The following is a 23668-nucleotide window of genomic DNA, read 5'->3' on the forward strand; positions in this document are numbered from 1 at the left end:
GAAAAAAGTTATTAATTATTTTTAGTGCCAGCGGTTTTCCAGTTATAATTAAATTTCAACCTGCACCCTGTACCCTGCACCCTGCACCCTGCAAAAAAGACCTGCCGTCCAGAAAGTCCGTATGAAGAGATCTTATCGACTATTATCGACTTGGTTCAGATGGCTTTTTGCCAGCAGAGCGTTTTATAATCCTGTCGAGGAATCCTGACTTAATTGAATATTTCAGTTTTCATTTTTTATTGGAACAAGTATTTGTAATAAAACAAACATTACATCTAATTCCGGGTGGTACGAGAAAATGAAATAAACATCAATTTGAGAATGTGCATTGATTTGCTCGATGGATGCTTTCAAGGCACGTAACAATCGTATTTCCAATCAAACCCTTTCGGAAACCGCTCAAAATCCTTCTTCGAGAAAAATACTTTGGCACAATCGGTGAAAGCTGTGCCTGGTTATACGAGAAAGAAAGGTAGAAAACTGAGAAAACATTGTGGCTACTCACCTGATTATCCAAACAATGTAACGTGATGTCGCAAGAGCATGAGAAAACGAGTCTCCAATGTCCTTCGGGCGGTCAGCGGCTAGGGATCGTAGTCATTCGTAATGCTCCGTAACGCCACGTTTCTGATAGCAAATTCGCACTTTTTTTTTCACTCCAATAGTGATATCAAATTAAACGGAACCAGTTTTAGTAGTAGTTTTAGTAGTAGTTATTTCTATTAAAAGTCGCGTTTTAAAGGTGAAAATGGATCAAAAGAACTTGGGCAAATCTCGAGGTATTTTCCGGCAGGTCCTTTTTGCAGGGTGTAGGGTTCAGGTTGCAGGTTGAAATTTAATTATAACTGGAAAACCGCTGGTACTTAAAAGAAACGTCCAGGCGGTAGACTTACCGTGACTGTTACATGACGCTGTTTACAATCGCTTAGAAAGGTGGCTTCCACCTAAGTGCCAAACCCGCCGAAGCGATGGGAGGAGAGTATATTCCTATGATTTTAAGCCTGCAATGAATTATTGTTTTTGAAGAAACATCTGAAATATCATCTGAAATATCTGCTGAATTTGGTTTCTTCCCTGTGAGTACCAAAATGAAAGCACACTGAGCTCGAGCTTGTGCTGGTATCTTCCGACGGTTAAAATCTTATATTATTTCATTTCTTTATTTACTTGCTTCATTTGCGATGGCAATCTTCTGTTGTTAAGGGAAGTGTAGCTTACAGTTCTTGTTGACGCTACGCTTAGAGATTTCGAACTCACGCTCTGTTGAAAAGACTCGAGGAGCCCGTTGAGTATTGAAAGATCGAGCGAGGTTAATCGACTAGAAAAATAAATAAAAATACATTTGAAGAAGAGCCGAGCGATAAGAAAAATACAGGACAGAATATGAAGACTTAAAAATGTTTCCTGACTGTAGCGATGACGGTGAAGCTAAGTAGAGTATGGATTCCGCAAAAATATTTAGCTGAAGCTATAGAAAACGTTGAAAAACTTGGCGCGCTAGGAAACCGTAGCGTTTAAATAGTCCTAATTTGCATACATAAATGGCAAGCTATAATAAAAATTCGCACGTGGAGTCCTATAAGAAGACCCGAGCCAATTCTGGAATTGATGGAAACATCTGTGGAGCGGCCATTCAGATGGCTTTGCAGAGATTTCACTGGTCTCAGCATGTTGATCGATAAGTACTTATAGTGCATCGATCGTAGTCTCACAATTGGTAAGACTACAAAACAAAGCTATTAGAATAATCAACAATGTGCCACTTCGTGAACATATTACTCCCCATTATGTAAACCTTGGTTTTATTAAGCTTCCTGACATTGTTAAATTATATACCTGCCAGCTATTTTATGACCACCTGATTGATGAAAAACCGTCTAATTACACCTTATCTCTGGTATCTGAGCAACATAACTACGTTACTCGAAGTGCATCCCTACAACACTTAAATCCCGGTTTCTCCAGAATAAATATAAGGAAATTTTGTCCCACTGTTATTGGATGTTAGTATTGGAATGACCTTCCTTTATCTATACGTAACTTAGCGACTAGAAAACGTTTTAAAAAAGCACTCTTCCAGCATTATTTTGCTCAGTATTAATTAATTCATACCTCTTCCTCTCCTATGTTAAGTTAACTTTTTTACCCTAATTATTATTGTCAATTAAACAAGGGCATCTAATTAGCTTGCTATATTTTGCCCTTTTCCATTTCTCCTCTTACTTGTCTACTTTATATTTATCCTTGTAATTTTAGAATGGAATAAATAAATAAAATGGAAAAATGAAAATCGATCGTGTTTCCACTACGTGAAAGAGGCGAACTACTTTATGTAAGAGCCCATATAGGTTATTAATTATTTTTAGTGCCAGCGGTTTTCCAGTTATAATTAAATTTCAACCTGCAACCTGTACTCTGTACCCTGCAAAAAAGACCTTGCTTACTTACCAATGCACGTGATGACATATTGGTAACTGGCTAGAAGCCAGTAACCACAAAAAAGTGTGGTTTTGTAATCACCGTTCGTCAGTAATTGATTACCTGGCTGTTGTGGAGAAGTTTTTTTGACAGTTCGGACGCGTTTTAGTGGCCGTTGCCGTAGTGTAGAGGTGGCCGTTGTAGAGAGGTTAAAATAAGAGTGAATATATGGACTTTCCGCCGGGACCAAGAAATGTGGCCTTGTAGCGAGGTGGCCGTTAGTGGAGGTTCGACTATACTTCTTTTCTCCTTTCCAGTTACTGATAAGAATTTGTAAATGTCTCGGTGGTAACAAACTCACTCTTTCTTGATTTTTGTCATTTAATTTTCGCGTCATGTTATGCTCGCGACGTCACTGTTGTTCGGGTCATTTTAATTTCGCGATGTGTTTTTATAGCGCGAAATTCGCGAAATTAACGTTTCACGAAAATTTCATGTAATATTTAAGGTACTGGTTTTCCTTACAATATTGATGAGCTAGAACTAAAAAATATTATTCGGGATCAATACTGCAAAGTTACTTGTAGAAATATATCCGCTTTGATTACAAAATTCACAAAATTATTAATTTCCTTTTGTACAGATGATCCAGAATTCACCAGTGTCAGTCGTGATCAAGTTGTTGTTGAAGGTGGTCCCAGTATTACATTAGAGTGTATTCCAATTGGTGAACCTCCGCCAAACATCACCTGGACCAGAGTGCTTGATAATGGCAGTGACAGCAATGTGCTGTTTACTGGGGAGCAGTTTGTACTTGACAACAACAGAAGTTCCACTGGGATATATCGCTGTACTGCAAACAATGGGACTGCACCCAACCGCACTATTGCTGTGGACGTTATTTGTAAGTTGTGTATGGATATGCAAACTAGGACAACTAATGGGTGGCTGCCTCGAGTAGTGTATACATATTTCCTGTTTGGAAATCTTATGCAGCAAGCATGGCTTGATTATGTACTTGACTTACAAAACCGATCGACCTCTGCACATTCGCTTGATCTTCGTTAGTTGAATTTGCATCATTACTTACCTCAGTGGAGAGTACTGACGAAAAAAATAGTCTAATAGATGTAATTCAGGACAAAGCTCAACCCCAACTTAATACATCTGACATTTGTTTTTCTTGATCTCTTTGGACTACGAAGAGTGATCAGCATTGGAATTAGATCCCTTAAACTTTGTTGCTTTGTTGGACTAAAAAAGTTATTATAATGAGACGCTAATTACCGGAGTTAACTCATATTTAAAAAGTACAATCTTGTGTTGACAGAGCATGCACAAAAATAGTAGTTCTAATTATTTGACCTTTTTAAGTGAGAACCCATAGGAATTCAATGTCAATATATTCAGCCGCCAGGGAAATAAAATATAGTTAAAAAGACGTTCAAAAGAAAATTAAGGGCTTTATTTCAGTTCTTCAAATTGCAAAAGAGTTCATTAAGAATAAAAAGCACACTGTGGTGACAACATAGTAACACAACGCTTGTCGTAAAAGCTTGACGCTGGTATTCTTCGACATCTATCTTCAGAAGCGACCATTAAGCTGAATAATAAATTACATTTACATGTAAAGGTAACACTAGTACCTGATACGGAGCAGAAATCTGCGGAAAATAGCTAAACATACCATACTTTAACAGAAAAAGTGTCTAACTTCCAACATTTTCATTCAACGCAAGTTTAAATCACTAATCAAGAAGGCAATATTTGATCGTCAGCTTGCCAAGAATGTTAAATGCGCATGCTCCCATTTGATATTCTGCCCCGTGTTAGTAAAATAATTTGCAATGGCTGATACGCGAAAGTTTTTCAAAATTGAAATGCTCCCTTTTTCTCTCATATATAAATTACCAAAGTCCCAGCATTTTGCATTGTACATAACTGTAGACACAACACAACCGTTAAGTCTGTGTTTCATGCCATTATTTAGGGTCATAAACTGTACGTCTGTCTTATGAAGGATTGACAAGTAAAGTAATTACGCGGCTGTTTTATATTTAGTGTTTTTTTTATGTATATACTTCTTTTAGACAAACCAGAGAATTTCCAATTTGCGCCAAGTAAGATAGAAGTTTGCCAAGATATAGTGATCAACTTTACCTGCTCTGCAGATGGTAAACCTGCAGTAAAACTTTATCAGCTGTTTGAGAATGATACACTGGTGACTGATGGTAGTAACAGTCATGGAATGTGGAACAAAACAATGTCAACTGGTGGAGTGTTCGCCTACAAGTGTGTGGCTATTAACTTTGCAGGAACAGGACAAAGTGAAAGTGTTACTGTTATTGTCAAGGGTAAACAATGTATTCTTTACTATACTGCCATTGATTATGTACCTAACTTATGTTTCCAGCTAGGTTACCACATGCTAGTACTGATTAGTATTTTAGATTTAGGGGCACAAGTCTATCAGTGTTATTGTGCATTATAAGGTACTACCCTCGGTAGATATAATGTTTCCTTACTTACTTACACAGTCCTGCATTTTCTTTCAATAATTCCTTGAAAAAGTAAGCTTCAAATGGGGTTTAATTCATTGTACACGTCATCAAAAAACGTTATACATTGAATTAAGCCTGGTTATATCCAAAAAAAATTGAGTCAACGACAATCAGATTTACCTGGCATGTTAAAATCCAAATCGGCTTTTGATTCTAATGACGCGCCATTTCTAAAGTCATTTTAAGGCGTAAAATTATATTAATTGACCCCTCATTTCAAACAGTCCACCATCTGGGATCCGTCATTTTTCATTTGAAAAGTATTTTTGAAATATATATCAGATCAGCTCCAAAAGTGATTCAAGAAAATAGAAATAGAAATAAAAATACAAAATATGGCCCTTTGAAACATTTTTACTTGGCTAAATTCATGTTTCTTTTTTATATTTTTGTTATCTTTTTCATTGTAACTTTACAGTGCCGTCGTCCTTACAACCAATACAAAATAAAACAATTATAGAAGGTGGCATTGTGACTCTGTCATGTAACGCATCTGGAATTCCTCCATCAATGGTGTCTTGGATCAAGGTTGGTGGTCCTATGCTTATTAACGGAAATGAGTTGGTGTTCACAAACGTTAACAGGGTTGAAGCTGGAGAATACAGGTGTGAAGCCAGTAATGAGTGTGGTACTGCATCAGAGATGGCAAAGATTTTTGTACAGTGTAAGTTAACTATTACATGCACGTACAATTTACTTGTATTGATTATGGAAAATACAGTGTTTAAATAACAAAATCAAAATCGGTCTTTTTTTTAATGCTTGGTGTATAAGCTAGATGTGGTAATGCATTGTTCGTGGCTAGTCTTACGCAGCTCGTTTCGTCCCGGCCAAGGGACTCATCAGAGACCTTTCTGCTTGGCAAACTCGTTGGGCATCGCGCCCAAAGTCATGTTCGCTAACAAAATGATGACAGCAATCTCGCCTTTTATCGCATAAGGATTCCCGACCGCACAAATTCACGAGTGAAAATTGACAATAACTTTGACAGTTACTTATGATAATACATTGCGGCGCAAGACTAGCTGCGTAAGACTAGCGACAAACATCATCATCATCATCATCATCATTTTGTTAGCGAATGGGACTTTGTGCGCAATGCCCAACGAGTTTGACAAGCAGAAAGGTCTCAGATGATTCCCTCGGCCGGGACGAAACGAGTAACTGTCAACTTTATCGTCAATTTTCACTCGTTAATTTTGCGTGCACTTCATGCTACAATCATAGTATCAAAAAACTGTCCAGTCATTGGTAAACACGTAGTCATCATTTTCGTGACACAATAGGTTACCACAGCAACAGTGTGACCTGCTAAAAACACCCTTAATTACAGCTTTACGGGCTTATAATTCAAAAAGGGCATAGTAAAATTTTTATATATTATCAACTTTTCATAAGCATGATAAGATGCAACTTTTGGCAAAGTTTAAAAGAATTCTGTACGCACGGTTCAGAGCCACCTTAAATTTTCTTAACTGTTCAGGAAATGAGTTGAGTCTGTCTTTCTAAGTGAATAAAGACATCATTCCGCTAAATGTTTCCGATAATGAAATAACTTCAAAACACAGTCAGAGAACCTATACACGGTACGTTTTGCATTATTTAGGGTTGTAAATTAAGTAAACTTATTATATACTGGTTTTATTCTCGGTTTTTTATTTGTTTATTGTTGCAGACAAGCCAGAGAATTTCCAGTTCACAGCAAGTGAGATAGAAATCTGTCAGGATAAAGTGATCAACTTTACCTGCTCTGCAGATGGTAACCCTGCAGTACATACTTATCAACTGTTTGAGAATGATACACTGGTGACTGACGGTAGTAACAGTCATGGAATGTGGAACAGAACAATGTCAACTGGTGGAGTGTTCACCTACAAGTGTGTGGCTAATAACACAGCAGGAACAGGACAAAGTGAAACTGTTGCTGTTACTGTTAATGGTAAGCAAAATAAGCTACATGTTGTGGTGACTACATGTAGTAAAAATCGGATTTGGCTAACAAGGGTCTTTTGACTGTAAATGTCTTTTTGGCTAGCCTAAAGAAGCCATTCATACGGCATTTCGATAAAACTAAAACTTAGCATAGTTGTTACTGAGTAGTATATATAGGTGTACCAATTAAACCAATGGATAGTGATTTTCCCACATTCTGATTCATTTGGCTACTGAAACTCAGAATAGTGTTTTACTATTCCGAGCTTATGGAAGTCGTAAACAGAACATATGGTTTCTTCACTTGGTTTCCTACCATAAAGGAGGAAGAAATTTTTAGCGTTGTATTAAGCAGCTGTCACTTCTAACACAAAGAAAACTACATAATTCTTCTTGGAAGTATATAAACAGTGAGGCTTATTATTTGTTTCAGTAGAAAAATCGGAAAAGGTGATATCCTTGAAGTTGCCGTTTGTTTTGGGCGTAGAAAAATCTGACTATTTAGTAGCCACTAGGCCACTGTATTAAAACGTTTGTCTCGAGCCCTCAAACAGGCAGATCAATCATCTCCTGACTGTAAAATTCAGTTCAAGAGAAAATTAATAGGGTTAACCTCAAATTACAGTATACATCGCACATCATGTATTTATACGAATTGTACATTTACTAAATAATCGATAGCTTCCATCTGGCGCAGAGATATGCTGGGATATATATCTGACCCGAGAAGCGAAAACTGTGAGGGTCGAGGAACAGATTATGTCCAAGGAGAAATATCCGAGCACATTTTCGCGCCAAAAGGATTTTATTGTGCTTATTATCCTTCAAATCTTTTTCGCAACACGCGCAGTTTTGTTGAAGAATATTCTCGGACATTCCACAGTTTTATCTGGGGAAAATTCAGTCACGTGACGCGTTTAGGCCAATCACGTGCGAGCGAAAATATTTGATGGATTATAATCACGAATAACTCATATAGGTATAAGTTAATGATTTGGAACTTAATACTTTCATGGCTATAAATAGTGAATTGGGTGTGGTGTAGGGGTAGCGTAAACATCCTCAACAGCCTTTTCATTGGCTGAGGATTACTTCAAAGCAAACACGTTTTTAACGAACTCATTTTTTATGTTTACCAGCAATTTTTTTGTATTTATTTGCAGTACCTTCGGCCATACAGTCAATACAAAATGTGAATATAATCGACGGAGGAAATTTGACTCTGTTGTGTAATGTATCTGGGATTCCTCCGCCAATGTTATCTTGGATCAAGGTTGGGGGTGATATGATTACTAATGAGCATGAGCTGGTGATCCCAAACATAAACAGAACTCAAGCTGGAGAGTACAAGTGTGAAGCCAGTAATCTGTGTGGCAATGCATCAGAGACAGCAACAATTGAAGTGCAGTGTAAGTCAAATATTCTTTCAAACTATAATATGTTACTTGATATTTTAAACAAATAAGGAATCCTGAGCCGTGTATTACATTATGATAAAACACGACGGGCATTTGAGAATAAGAGAGAAATGTAGAAAACATGAGCCGCAGGTCAGTGTTTTCTACTTTTCTCGAGTGTTCTCAAGTGTCCGGAGTGTTTTATCACAGTTTATAAAATAGATAAGACCCTGCGCGCGCTCTGATTGGTCGAAAAGCCGTCTTTTATCAGAGTATAAAACATAGAAAAAGCGTGTTTTATTCTTTTTCGCCACATTACCTCTATATCATAAAGCAAATGAAGAAGCCGTGCATTACATTGTGATAAAACACTCCGGACATTTGAGAACACTCAAGAAATGTATCAAACACTCACCTGCGGCTCATGTTTTCTACATTTCCCCCTTGGTGTTTTATCATAGTGTAATACACGGCGTAGACTTCTTTATTTGTTAACTAATACACAGCTTAGGCTTCTTCATTTGCCTCATGATACAGAGGTAATGTGGTGGTTTTGACCAATCAGAGCGTTAAACTAGAATGGTTATGTTGAGGTGCAAATTAATTTATTAATGGTAGAAAATTGTTCCGTTTTGGTGATTTTGATTACTTTTGGTTTTCTGTCATTTGGTGGAAAACAACACGAGATACAGGATGCAAGTTATGACATAATAACCACCTATACACGTTATTCCAAAATGGCCGCCATTGAAGTATTTCTTTTGTTTACTTGGATATTAGCCCTTTTTACCTCGTTCTTAAACTCGAAATTCGAAAGAAAATTTTCCCTTAAACGAGGCAACAAGGGCTCATTTTCAAGTAAACAAAAGAATACTGAAATGGCGGCCATTTTGGAGTAAGGTGTATTATTTCATACTTACTGAGCTTTTCGCATAGAATCGATCGCATGAAAAACTCATACGGAAATTTCTTCATCCAATCACAATCGCGAAGCGACTTTCTCACACGTGGGAAAAGCGTTTCATCCAATCAGAAATCAGCTGTCAAAATGAATCAGTCAGTTCGCAACGCACTCACGTTGTTGTCGGCGCCTCTTCAATCTTTATTCCGTGGGATGCCTGTCGCAGGCCACGGTAATGATTGCCCGGGGTTCCTTTTTCATTGTCGACGCAAAACGACCAATTTGATTGACAATGAAATCCACGTCACAGCTGGAACTAATTTCGAAAGATTCTGCGATTCTGGCAAGGAGTAGCTTGTGTAGACTGTGTAGTGCTCGAAGCAACGTGTACGTGTTCAGGAAATAAAAAGAAGGTAAGACATTTTAGAAAGTGTTTCGACTTTGTGTATTGAATTGAACAGTGAAAATCACATAGAGTTCGCGGATCATCCGTTCCATGTTACGCATCGAACCAACGAGTTCACTGTTCACTCGGCCTGCCAAACGAAACGACGAGTTCGGCAACCAAACCTGCGTATTCATCCGACCTACGTACCTAACGCTTAGTCTAAACAAGCAAAACATTGACACACGACATTTATACGATATTCACACGATATTCACACGATATTCACACGATATTCACACACAATATTCATTGAATCCGCGTAGTCAAAAATCAAGGCGTCCATCACGGTAAATTTACATCGACACCAACCATTTCAAAGATTCGCTCAAATATTTGTTGGTTTGCAATTGAAGATATTTAGGCCTCGTGAAATTTACTCTATCGAAACTTTCACAGTTCAGTCCATGAGTGGACAATCATGCCAAGTGTATGTTTAAGGTTTTGTGTATTCTTGCTGACATTGAGCTTACTTGTTTACCAGAACGCACATGTAAATAGTGTTTGCGAGAAGGTTTATTCCGGTCGGTGTTTATTTTATTTTCAGTGTTCTACTGTTAACATTAACGGATAAATACAAATGGAAATATTTGTTAAGAAGAATTCCTCATGCTTCTCATGGAAGCTTCAATCCTTTCGTTATCTGGAATAAACAAATACACATTATCAATGGAAATATACCAGTTGCGTTACGTTGCGTTAGGTTTTTCTCTCGCACAAGTGAGCCTCTAATGACAATCCGAGTATTTTGTTAATGTGCTTCAGTTCTTCTCTCACACAAAAAGAGCTTCTCATTACATAAGAGACAATGAGTACTTTAGCCTGTTAATGTTTTAGTAGGTTTGTTACGTTCATCGAGGCAATACAACTCTGCACAATATTCTAGTCTTCAAATAATTAAAACGTTGCGTTGCCATTCATGTCTCAAAATTTTCTTGCAGTTCTCAACGTAAGTGATATGGCCTCATTACAAAACAACAACAACAACAACAACAACAAAACAAATTTCATTTTCCACGTTGCAATATTATTTCAGTTAAACACAATGCACACTCTCGTTCCATCTTGTAGATCACCCGGAAATAAGAAATAGGAGCCGGGGAAGGAGGCTCTTCTCGCTCAGTAATTTTCCGTCTACCCTATTTTCCACTACAAACACAGTGACCGTTTCTTCAAGACTTTCTACAGTGCTTTCTATGGCTGATCTAACTGATTAATCGTGGCACTTTACTGTAACTTCACAATTCATTCCAACGCTACGCTCCCTAGCCAAAGCATCCCACGGAATCGCCTTTAGGCGTCTTACTCACAGAAGTTCTGAAGAGTTTCCACAAGTTTCTACAGTTTTCTCGCAAATTAGCTATAAACCATAGACAATGGCGGAAAGTTCGAACAGGTTTATTGCTTTAGATAAACCCATTAAAAAGTACATCCAGGAACAGCAGAACAAAAGTACTCGAGCAAAAACCCGAGGAGACGTTAAGGTTAGCTTGCGTAGCGAATTCCTCAAACAGAAGGAAGAGGCAAGAAAAGTTTTGAAGAAGGCAAATATGCCGTAAGCATTATCGACGACAAAGAGTTTTACCAAGCAAGGAAATGTCTGGAAGCTTGAAGCAAATGAAAAAGCAAGGTAAGGGAAACAAATAAAACGCAGCTGAAGTGTTGACTGATGACCAGGTAAACATTCTGTACGAAAAATATTTACACCAGGTTTTTGAAGAAGCGACAAAGTGCTTACACTCGGACGGGATTAAAAAAAAAAAAAAAAAAAAAAAAACTTGACATTTGTTCTGCCGAATTAAGGGTGAAAATCTCAGTAAGTATAAACTAAACAAATTACAGCATGGAAAGTACTTTGTATGGTATTTACGCACTCGTTTTTGTATCAGAAAACTTGTGCGTAAATACCGTACGCGCGCACTTTCCATGAAGTAATCTATATATACGATATCACTATCTTATGTTGTTTATTCAAGGGAAACATTTTTAAATGTACATGTACGTGTACTGCTAAGTGACCTCTAATTTTCATCTTCATTGCTTAGACAACAAATCTTGAAGTTATGGTAGGGTAGATCCTGTCAGTAGCCTACTACATGTAAATTAAATCGTGTTTTTCCCCACATGCACCAGACAATGTGCAGTTGGAAACATCTGCAGCTGATAACAAAGCATGTCGTGGTGATGTTATCAACATTAACTGCTCAGCTGATGCTGTTCCATCCTTGACATCATATCAGCTGTTCGAGAATGAACTTGCTATCTTAGACATGTCAGGAATGTGGACCAAGAACTTTACAACTGAAGGAACGTTCATCTACAAATGTGTGGTTAACAACTCTTTGGGAACAGGACAAAGTGCAAATGCTACTGTTACTGTCAATGGTAATTTTGTGTCTTTTTCACTGGTAAAAATTCTTATTGTAAACACATACAATGTACGTACATGGATAATTCAGCCACAGAATTTATAGATTTACATACACTGCCACGTACTGTACTGTTACAATCATTTGAAAATACAGTACAATACATCTATTGAACGACTACATGTACATAATTATTGTACAGTGTAGGTCAAAATGAAATTCAGGTTAAAATGAAATTCCTTTGTCTCTTAACCCTAATTATTCAAGGATAGTAAATAATTAGGGTTAGAAGACAAAGGAAATTGAGGATCAATCTAGGTTAAAATCATTTTAACTTGAATTTCATTTTGACCTACAACATACATGTACAGTATTATTTGCAAATGGAGGTTGGATTTCCACAGAGTATTTTAGGATTTGTTCACATACAGCTTGTATCAATATTGCAGGCAAAAAATAATTATTAATATATAAATTTTCTTAATTAAAGGAGGTTATATTCCAATCAATGTTTTTTTTTTTTTTTTTCATCCTGAAGAATGCCAGCTAAACACATCCTTAAAAAGGACTTTCCCTTTTACTTATTGATTACTGTTATATTGTTTTAGTGGCGTCATCCATACAACAAATAGAGAAACAGACAGTACTGGAGGATTACAATTTGACTGTGCTGTGTAGTGTGTCTGGGATTCCTCCGCCAATGGTAACTTGGATCAAGGTTGGCGGCGATAATATGAGTACTAATGGAAGTAAGTTAGTGTTCACGCGTATAAACAGAAGTCAGGCTGGAGAATACAGGTGTGAGACCAGTAATGAGTGTGGCAATGCATCAGAGGCAGCAACAATTGAAGTGCAGTGTAAGTTATAATGTCTCTAAACAATAGATATTTTTGACTAGCTGGTTTGTTACTTTGCAAAATTACACTATTGTCAATTGAAATATTTTTTTAGGTTGTTTTTGTGTTATATCGTTTTTGAAAAAAGCGGTGTGGGTGGATTTACTTTTGGCAGTGGTATGGTCCTGCATACATGGCTGCAAAATAAGAGAATTGTTTCATGCTAAGTGTGTGTATAAAGAGTTTTGGATGCATGAGAACATGAGAGAAACATAAGAGTTGCTCAAGGCACAGCCGAGATTAACTCTGGCTTCTTGAGTGCTCACCAAACGTCCTAAGTGCATCCATAACTCGATATATGCACAGCTAAAAGTATGAACCAATTCTTTTACAACATAGCGACAACAACTTGGGCACTAAAGCATGTTTTATTGTACCTCAGTGCATTGTGAAGGAAAACAGAGAATTTCATTGCCTGGTTAAAACACACCACAATCAGTTAAGGAACAATTGAATGAAAATGCTTCATCTGGTTTCTAAAGTTGTCAATGAAAATTCGCTCCTTTATATTAATTATACTGAAAATGTAAACAAATAAAGTCAAAAATACTCAATGAAAATGTATTTAACAAATAAAGAAGCCGCGACTGTGCTCTGTTCTGTTGTAAAGCACGCAGGAAGTGGTAGAACACGAAAGAAGTGTAGGGGAAAACACGAGACGAAGTAGAGTGTTTTTCCCCACTTCTTGAGTGCTCTACCGCTTCCTAAGTGCTTTACAACAGAACAGAACACAGTCGAGGCTTCTATATCTGTTTTATGATAAAGAATCCAATATTTTCCCCCACGCGTTCGGCTGAAGTTTCAAACCAAAATTTATTTTCCAAACGATTAAAAGAGGCGTCAGCCGTGCTCTGTTCTCTGATAAAGCACGCCAAAATAAGCCAATCACAATCCTTTTTAGAATTGTTCAGATAACTTGTTTGGCTAACAAAGCGACAGCTGTCAATCACAAACTGGACTTCCGAGTAGTTTCGAACGGCTTTCGAGAGAAGAACGATACATTCAAAGTTGGCAGTTTAGTTATTTTTGAAATAAGAATCTAAAGGCAGGCAAAGCTTAAGGTTTGTAGCCCAGAGGAATCCGGCCGTATTGTGGCTAGTGAAGACGTGCACTTTTCCAATAGAAATTACGAAACCAGGAGCTCAAAACTTGCGGGTGAAAAATGCGAAATGCTGAGTTGAATTTCAAAGGAGCTCCCGCTTGCAGCCGCTTGCAGCAAGATTGCCCGAACTAGCGTAAAAGTTAGGCAGACTGAACTGGTCCCACTGGTTCTACTCCGACCAGAGAGGAGAATATCTAGAGCAAGCTTTGAGCTGACCACTCGTCGGTTCACTTCGCTGAGATGACCAGAGAACGAGCGTTACTACACTGCATGTAAGTGTTGTTTTGAGCAATTGAGCATTTTTGCAAAAATAAAGCTTCTCATTATAAACAGAGGCAGCTCAATTGTTGTTTTCTGTCGTTGTTTTACTTCTTAAGTATGATGTGCGCCTTCGTAACAAATATAATGTCTTTTACCGAAGCACTGGTTAGGTTGAGAATTTGTTTATTTCGCTATATGTTTTGTTGGCGGGAATCTAGCAAAACTTGTAATTTTAGTACAGTTTTCACACTACTCTTGCTAACAATGGTCTCCATGAGCCATATTTACTGTAGACTGTATAGGGGATGTTTAATTTGGGTCAAATTTGTCAAAATTCCGAAGCAAAAATTTGAAAGCCAGCTTACTGTCATCAACCCATGCTCTGTTCTTTGATAAAGCACGCTGTTTCAGCCAATCAGAACGCGCTTTATATTGAAACTTAATTATAAAGATATATAACCATTATTTACCCTCAGCAATTCTTTTAGTTTGTATCGTTCCGAATGATGTTCGCACAGCCGGACGTTTAACAGAAGGAACCTGCATTAAACTCAACGGAAGTTTTGCTGCTAAAATGAAACTGCCCTCATCGCTTTATGTACTCCGGCTGTGCGTACATAGACATTTCTAACATGATAGCTCAATAGGAATTAGGTAAGAACGGTGTGCGGACTTTGTTACAAAAACATTTCATTCATGCAATGTGAATTTATATCGCAATCTTACATATAGTGCCATATTTCATGAATTTTGTTTCCATTACTTATATTATGTATAGTACTGTATTTGCGTTTCAAGTGTCATACAGAATTGAACAGAGGCAGGTGTACTAATCTGGTCAAGTCTCATATGCTGTACATGTAAATCATTAATGTTACTTTACTCTTAAAGTACATTGTAAAGGTTTATATCACACAGTAGGCTAAAGCTAATGGATCAACGACTTGATTATTGGACTATGTGACTTAAAAAAGCGTGCTGAGTGAATTGTAATATGTTAAATAATGCATTATTTGCTGCACACATACCGAACTAAATGATTCAAATGAATCTTTTCTCAGTCAAACCAGACAGTGTGCAATTGGAAACATCTGCAGCTGATAACAAAGTATGTCGTGGTGATATTATCAGCATTAACTGCTCAGCTGAGGCTGTTCCATCTGAGATATCATATCAGCTGTTGGAGAATGGCTCTGTAGTATTAGACAAATCAGGAATGTGGAGCAGGACATTATCAAGTGGAGGAGTGTTCATCTACAAATGTGTGGCCAATAACTCTCTAGGAGCAGCATATAGTGAAAGTGTTACTGTAACTGTTAATGGTAAGTAAAAATTGCTATCTTGTTGTGTACCGAGCAGTTTACAGTTTAGGTACATGTGCAATGTATCACACTAATGCGATGAGGAGTAAACTTTTACTTTTGTATTAATTTACATGTACAGTACCTTCAGCCATACAGCTAATTCAAAATGTAAACATAACAGAGGGAAGCAGCGTGACTCTGTCATGTAATGTATCTGGAACTCCTCCACCAATGGTGTTTTGGATTAAAGTTGGCAGTCATGTGCGTTTTAACAGAAATGATCTGGTGCTCACAAATATTAACAGAAGTGAAGCTGGAGAATACAAGTGTGAAGCCAGCAATGAGTGTGGCAATGCGTCAGAGACGGCAACAATTGTAATGCAGTGTGAGTATCAATTGACTGTTACTTGATGCATCAAATGTAATGAGTCATGAGAATGCCGCTTTTCATTAACAAAGCTGGATATTTTAGTAAACGTCTTGGCCATCCTCTGATAAATACGTAAACGTGAAATGATCAAATTCTGCATACCGGCAGTACTTTTGGAAAATGGGAACCACCATGGTATCTGGACATGTTTAGGCAAAGCTTGATTTCGTAACCTGATAGTTTCTCTGAATAGGGCCGGAGAATGGAAATAAAAGAAAAAAAAAAGGAAAGAAAAAAAAGTGCAAAGTGAATATCAAATAATCATAGTTATAAATTAATAACTATTAAAAAAAGAAGCCTTTATGCACATTAAAATAGTTTGTAGGTAACACTTGCTTCATGCGTCTTTGTGATCAGAAGTGTTGATTGATTGATTGACTGATTGATTGATTGAATGGTTGATTGATTAGTAGCAGTCATGTAAAATTAAACACACACGTGTATTAAGCTAGCCTACGAACGCAGACGTATTTCCGGCTGTCGCTTGTCTCCGCCGAAAATAACGTCTGCGAACCCGAGGCAGGAAACGATTTCTGTGACGTAATGACTTTTGTTTCTCCTTGGCCAAACAGATTCCATGATAGAATGAAACTCGAGTGCTCCTCGCAGCGAATACCTCGCGCAGTAGTTCTGGGGCTACTTGAGCTAAACTGCGATTGGCTTAAAATTTCTACGTCACAGAAATCGTTTCCTGGCTCGGGTTCGCAGACGTTATTTTCGGCGGAGACAAGCGACAGCCGGAAATAGGTGTGCGTTCGCAGGCTAGTATTAAGCCATATTTATTATTATTATTATTTTTTGCAATTGTAGATACGTGTAGGAGTTTTACGTGATACTTACATGTATATACTTCTTTGCAGTCCCACCAGAGAATGTCCAGTTCGAGACATCTGCCGCTAACAATAAAGCATGTAAAGATGAAACTATCAGCATTAACTGCTCAGCTGATGCTGTTCCATCTATGACATCATATCGGCTGCTGGAGAATGGCTCCGTGGTATCAGACACATCAGGAATGTGGAGCAGGACATTATCAAGTGGGGGAGTGTTCATCTACAAATGTGTGGCCAATAACTCTTTAGGATCAACAGAAAGTGAATATGTTACTGTTACTGTTAACGGTAAACAATTATTTCTTTAAACTACTGTGTATTGTGTGTGTGTGTGTGTGTGTGTGTGTGTGTGTGTGTGTGTGTGTGTGTGTGTGTGTTTAATATGAGTCTAAACACTGCTTAAATGTATTTCCTACCAGCTATGCAAAGTAACGTACAGTACTGTACATGTATGTAAATACACCTCCGACCTAGGCATGCTCAGATTTTACCATTTGGTAATGAATAACATTTTTAATACTCATGAGGAGGTAGTCCTGAAGCCTTCGTGGTTTTTCACAAAAGTCAATATACTTCTCTCCCTTTTAAAGAACCGTTCATAACTTGGTGAGATTCAATAATTTTATATGTAATTACCCAGTGTTTTCATGAGGGATTTTTACAAAGGTTTTAAACTCTACTGAATTGAATGTTGCAATATTCTTAAGTAAGCCAACCAAAGTTTGACAATAATTGACCACCTTATTAAGTATGGTTTAGCTCATTAACCAACGAGAAATATGGAAAGTAGGTGATGTCGATACACCTTGGCTGCACATTTCCAGGTCTTCCTGTAAGAAAGCGGGAAAATTATTAAACGATTCCTTCAATTGAGCAGACAATAAGAGCAAATTTGACATTTACATGTGAGCAAAGATAATTGTTGAAATTCAGGAATCTTTCTTTCATCGTCAAGTACAGTTGAGTGTTTTTTTTTTTTTTCTTTATCAGCACGGTAGCTCAAGAGTTACTGTACTGCAAATACCACTTTGCCCTCAGTCGAGCCAGAAGAAGCTAAACAGCTCCGTAGCACATCTCTTAAGCAAGACATTTCTCTCGTAACAACAGTTGCACTTGTTAGTGAAACGAAAGGTGTGCTGGGAAATGCGAGAAATAAATTTCTTTCCTCCATTCATCTTCTAAGCTACATGATAAACAAGATAGCTTCTCGTCATGCAGCCTTCGCACGGGGTTGAATAAACTGTGAAATGATCTTTGGAAGTGATTATGAAGGAGCCATGACCTGCACTACTGCCCTTGTCAATCAGACGCAAACTCCGAAGTTCAGAATCGTCCTTACAAGTGTGTTTTTTGCCGCCGTCAGTTTTAATTAATAGGTCAAATTCAATATATTAAAATTCTAACATGGCATCAAGGCTTAGAGGACTAAAACAAAAGATACTGTTCATTCGTGCCTCAACATCAATGTCTTTTTTTCTAGTCCCCTAAGCCTCGGAGGCATGTTAAATTTTAATATATGAAAATTGGCCTCTCATTGCGATATTTAAGGAACCTTGAAATTAAACAGTTAAAACAGAGTTAATTTATTTATCTTTATTTAGTTCTACTGGGCAGGGTTGTTCAAAATCCGGTTAATGCTAGCCCAGGAGGATTATAAATTCTGACGTTTTGTGTAGCTTGAGATTATTCCAACTCTAAACTGAAGGGAAACAATATTAACAGAAAACTTCCCTGAAAAGTTACAGAAATGAAGTCAAAATTCTTGCTAATATTGGTTAAGCTTAATCGGGCTTTGAACGATCTAGCCCTGTATGTAAACATCTTCTTTAGTATATGAAATTAAGACGAAAGTTGAATTAGCAAGTGGGGTAAGCGGTAACTAATAATTATTAGATCTTGTAAGCTCTCTCATGATAACACGGCACTGGTAATGCTTTACAGCTGCCGAGCTCTTTCTAGTTCTAGCATAGGTTACTAGTGCAAGTTGTATCTCATAATGTTAGAAGAATATATATTTTTTTCACTATAAATATGTTTATTTGCAGTGCCTTCTACAATACCTCCAATACAAGATAAGACAGTAACAGAAGGCGACAACGTGACTCTGTCATGTAATGCCTCTGGGACTCCTCCACCAATGATGTCTTGGATCAAGGTTGGCAGTCATATACGTACTTACCGAAATGAACTGGTGTTAGCAAACATTAACAGAAGTGAAGCTGGAGAATACAGGTGTGAAGCCAGTAATGAGTGTGGTAATGCATCAGAGACAGCAAGGATTTTTATACAGTGTAAGTTAACTATTACATGTCATATTATGTACCTGTGCTAACGATCGATCGATGTAATGTGTGCTATGAGCTGGTCAGCAACAGAAATTCTGCGTTAATTAAAATAACTCCACACTAACATGCGCAAAACTGCTTTGTTATTCAGGAATACAGTTTTTAACCAAAATCTGCGCTTAAATAATTATAAATAATAATAACAACTTTGTTTGAATTGTGGAATAGATTTATTAGGAATGTGCTACACAGGTGTTACACATTCCTAATCCTTTATGATTCTTTACGACAGTACATGTACACAGTATCATGGTACAGTGTACAAACAGGTTGATGAGAAAATGACTGGGCTTAGGTAGCTGACCATGGACTAATGATGTAGACATTGAATTGAAATTTCGTTTTAGGCTCAGCTTTTTTGTTTACGGAGGAACATAAGTTCAGTTTTTTCTTTATCCTACTACGCAGTGACTGTCGTCAAGATTGTAGTCTTCGTAATTTCCTTACTTTTCCCCTTATTATTTCTAATTATTATATGGCTGTGTCTCACAAAGACTGGGAACTACCAAATTCACGAATTTGAGTGGCTGAAATCGACATTGAAAGCGGTCTAGATTTTCTCATCTAGACCGGCACCTAGACTGGTAATGTTTTGCAGTGAAAGAGTTACGAACTAAAATGAAAAAAATTCTTCTAACAATATATATTTATAGCAGTGCCAAAAAGCCTGATGAGAATAAGAAGTAAAGAGGACGAGCAAACTTTGGCAGAATTAAATTCAGCTCATCGCCGTTCGCAAGCAAAATGTCACTTAGTACAAACCAGTTACATTAAAAGAATTAAATTGTCGTTGTTTGCCACATAATAAACATCTTATTAACCGAGCTTTGTCGATCTGTATGGGAGAATCTTGACCTCGGTCGTGTGTACAGACCACACTGCGTTCGGTCTGTACTCACGACCTCGGTCAAGAATCTCCCATACAGACCTCCTGCTTGGTTAATATGAGCTAGTCTTAGTGTTAGCAGTTTCATGATTTTGTCATATTTAGTCAGAAAAATTTAGTAGGCATTTTTTCAGCAAACACCCTTTATTGAGAGAAAATTACAATTTGGCACTTAGACACATCTGTAATTACGTTCATTTTGTGCGGCGTATGTACATACTGTAATAATAACATTTTAAAAGTCCAGAAGTCAAGTGATAGCTAACACCAGGTGTACTTTACGACTATTCCTTTTGATTGATAGGTTATTAGAAAGAGCTTATGTCTGCCATATGGTTATGCCATAGCCTTTGCTATTTTATTGTCGTTTTCATGATTGTGAACGTTCTTTTCTCCTCCCAAAGATATGCCAGAAATTACATCCGTTTCTGATAACCAGACACTGAATAAAGGTGACAATGTGAGTCTGAACTGCACAGCAAATGGTTATCCAACACCAACCGTTACCTGGACAAAAGTTTCTGACAACAGTCTTGTGTCCTTCCCTTTGACAATCACCGGTAAACAGAACGAGGGGCTGTACAGATGTATTGCAGACAACGGTATTGGAAGTCCCGTGACTGAAGAGGTCGCTATCATTGTCCACCGTAAGTGTTTGAATTTAGATACCATAGATTTATACCTTATAGCTATTATATAAACCGAATGCAAATATGGCGGACCACTCGGTCGGTGCCCGCGACGAGTCGCATGAAAGCGAGGCTAGTCAGTCTTTGATGTTTTGTTTTGACAATGCTTCTACAGAAAAGTCTTGCTTCGTCGTCGATCTGGTCTGTTTTATTTAACTGTGGCTACGAGCTGCTTTGTTTCTGAACGCCACGAAAAGGGATATAAATTTTCCACCGTTTGCCTCTTAAGCTTAGGGAAAATAGTGGATCAATGCAATTCGTTGAGACGGAGGAAAGGAGTTCACGATCGCCGCAGGAAGTAAAGTTTGTTTGCTACATTTCCCATTAGCAGATCTTGGAAATATCGTTTAAGGTTACTTCAAACTTTCGCGGGGCAGGAAAATTAATGTCCGCGAAGCACAAGTTTGCATACTGTGAACGCTAGGGGTTCTGTTACTTCATTGGCTCGCGGCTTTCAAGATGACACATTCCTCTGTGAAGGGGTGATATGTTTATAAATTTAAACAAAGTTAAAATAAAAACTCGCACTCGTTTTTCGAGAGAATCCCTTCCCTATAAATGAATTAATAGGGTATGCAGATTTGACGGTTTTCCATGAAATTTAGTCAGAACATTCACTGATAGATATGGAACAAAAAGATGTCGGCGAATTCCTTTATTTTAAATACTTTCCTCGTGGCGGCCTTTAACGTAACAGGTTACGCGAATTTTTTGATAGTCGAATTTGACAGATCTATAAAAAGATAACCAATAGAAATAAAAGAAGATGCTGACATGTTGTTGGAGATTGAGGCTTTGTGATTAACATTGCACAGTTATTTTGCATGAACGATCGCATTTGATACCCGATTAATTCGCTGGAGTTGACGGCCTCTGCCGCCTTTGGAAAGCAAAATCCAAAACAAAACATAATTTTATCGAATTCTACATTTTATAACCTTCTGTTGATATATAGTTTGTGGGGGTTTCCTTGAAAACAGCGCGCGTACGAAATTTTTTTCTGGAGGACTCCCGCGAATGTTTGAAGTAAACTTAAATGACGAGCTTATGTGGTGTCTGGTGGTGTTACAACACGATTTACATGGCCATTACCTTCCCCAAAGTTAAGAATAGCTCATCTTGAAAAACATCCTCTGTCTCAAAGGACGAAGTTGACTTCGCATCCACTCGTACGGAATCACACGAAACAAATACTACGGTGTAATAACCAAGCGAATGAACTTCACCTGCCCCCATCGTTGTATCCAGTGAATGCTTTGAGCCAAATGAGAACGATTTGGAGCTAAATGCGGTCGCTTACACATTTTCTAAGATCTCCCAGCCTGAACGAACAAGCTTTAACAGTTCCCGCGACGATCGTGAACCACTTTCCTTCGTCTGTTTTTCCTGAGAGGCGACCGAGGAAACGAAAAAACAAAAACACTTTCTCTGCTGTGGAAGATTTCAATTCCTTCTGGTGGCACTCAGGAACACAACAACTTATAGGGAGGGCGAAACAAAAACAGACCACATCGACGGCGAAGCAAGACTTTTCTGCCAAAAACAAAACATCAAAGCCTGACAAGCCTCACTTGCATGCGACTCGTCCCGGGCGACAACCGAGCGGTCCACCATATTTGCATTCGGTATATATAGTTACCGTTTAGAGGGATATTTTGCTTCTGTATACTTAAAAAAAAAAGTACCTTGGTCAAGTGATTTTGCATCGCTTCTGTCGATGCTTGCAACAACGTGGAGATTAAACTTGGATCATACGCGTATAAATTAGTGAAGAAGATTGAATAAATGGCCTAGCTCAAAACCATGTTCTATAAATAAGCCTACAGTAGTCTCAGATTTTATTGTGAAGAATGCTATACGTATTGTGCAGAGCAGGTATTTGGCTCCCCACATCGTGAGAATGGGACTTAGTCGTTAACGTTACATGTACAGTTCATTCAAATGCGCGCAAGTGAACGATTCGAATTCCTTGGTGTGTAAAGTTTCAATTGATGAACTGTACATATAAACTATTTTTCCCTTCGTGTCTTTAATTATGATTCCAAAGGACCGATCAAACGCACACAACGCAATCCAATATCATTGCACATAGTTGCACACAATTGTCCACCCTATTGCAGTATGTTTTAAGACTGATATGATGACGGAACATGGTAGGCAAACGCAAAAACAAAACAGCAACAACAACAACAACATGTTGTTTCCAACAATGTTGCACATGTTGAAAATTTCCATGTTTGTTGACGTACCTTGAAAGAGAACCATGGTATCAACTATTACATAAAACTGGTGGCGATTCCCCGCATTCGTAAGCTTTAACTAAGGGTTCACTATCTTAACAGTGAAATGAATCTTGTACTCTTCATTGTTTGTTTGTTTTCGGTTTTTTGATTCTATGCCTCTGTTCTTTTAAGTTCCATAGGCTTCCATTAGAGAGTCTTATCATGTATATATATATTTTTTTAACAGCTAGTTTGGATTATAGTATATTCAGCGATCCTGGAATTCAGATCTCTTGAGTGTAATGTTAGAATAAGTGAACTGTAGACACACGTCGAGACAAACTGAAAAACATAGGAGTAGATTTATTTCTACCTCCTGCCCCCGCCACAACAAACATTGCCTAGCTGTTAATTGCTTTACGCTTTGTTGAACCTTAGCTTGGAGGCCTCAAATTGGAGTACATGTATTCAAGGGAGTTGCTTACATGTACATTGCCTCCGTTCCTTGCAGGTAGATTTAACCGCAGTAACGTTCGCTGAAGCTAGTTGTTTTGTACCCTTAATAGTTAAAGTTAGGTCTGGATATATATATGTATGCCATGGTAACAGAAAAAAATATATAATTATAGCCAGATATGTGATTGACTGAGATGGTTTGAGCTAGCTATGTAGCTTTT

The 23668-nt window shown here is 37.8% G+C and overlaps 1 protein-coding gene across 1 annotated transcript in view; it reads left to right on the forward strand.

Moving 5' to 3' along the window:
- The window catches only part of LOC110053034 (hemicentin-1-like), a 53667-nt gene that overhangs the window by 18808 nt on the left and 11191 nt on the right, over positions 1–23668 (forward strand). The window contains exons 3-13 of the mRNA XM_089294252.1: positions 3062–3322; positions 4509–4772; positions 5398–5643; positions 6655–6918; positions 8075–8320; positions 11788–12039; positions 12632–12880; positions 15344–15604; positions 15726–15971; positions 16877–17137; positions 18895–19140. Coding sequence (XP_089150378.1) covers positions 3062–3322; positions 4509–4772; positions 5398–5643; positions 6655–6918; positions 8075–8320; positions 11788–12039; positions 12632–12880; positions 15344–15604; positions 15726–15971; positions 16877–17137; positions 18895–19140 — 2796 coding nt within the window. The remainder of the gene's footprint in view (positions 1–3061; positions 3323–4508; positions 4773–5397; positions 5644–6654; positions 6919–8074; positions 8321–11787; positions 12040–12631; positions 12881–15343; positions 15605–15725; positions 15972–16876; positions 17138–18894; positions 19141–23668) is intronic.

This window comes from Orbicella faveolata, unplaced genomic scaffold, assembly GCF_042242905.1.
Source record: "Orbicella faveolata isolate gen_17 unplaced genomic scaffold, um_ofav_v1 contig_25, whole genome shotgun sequence".
NCBI lineage: Eukaryota > Metazoa > Cnidaria > Anthozoa > Scleractinia > Merulinidae > Orbicella > Orbicella faveolata.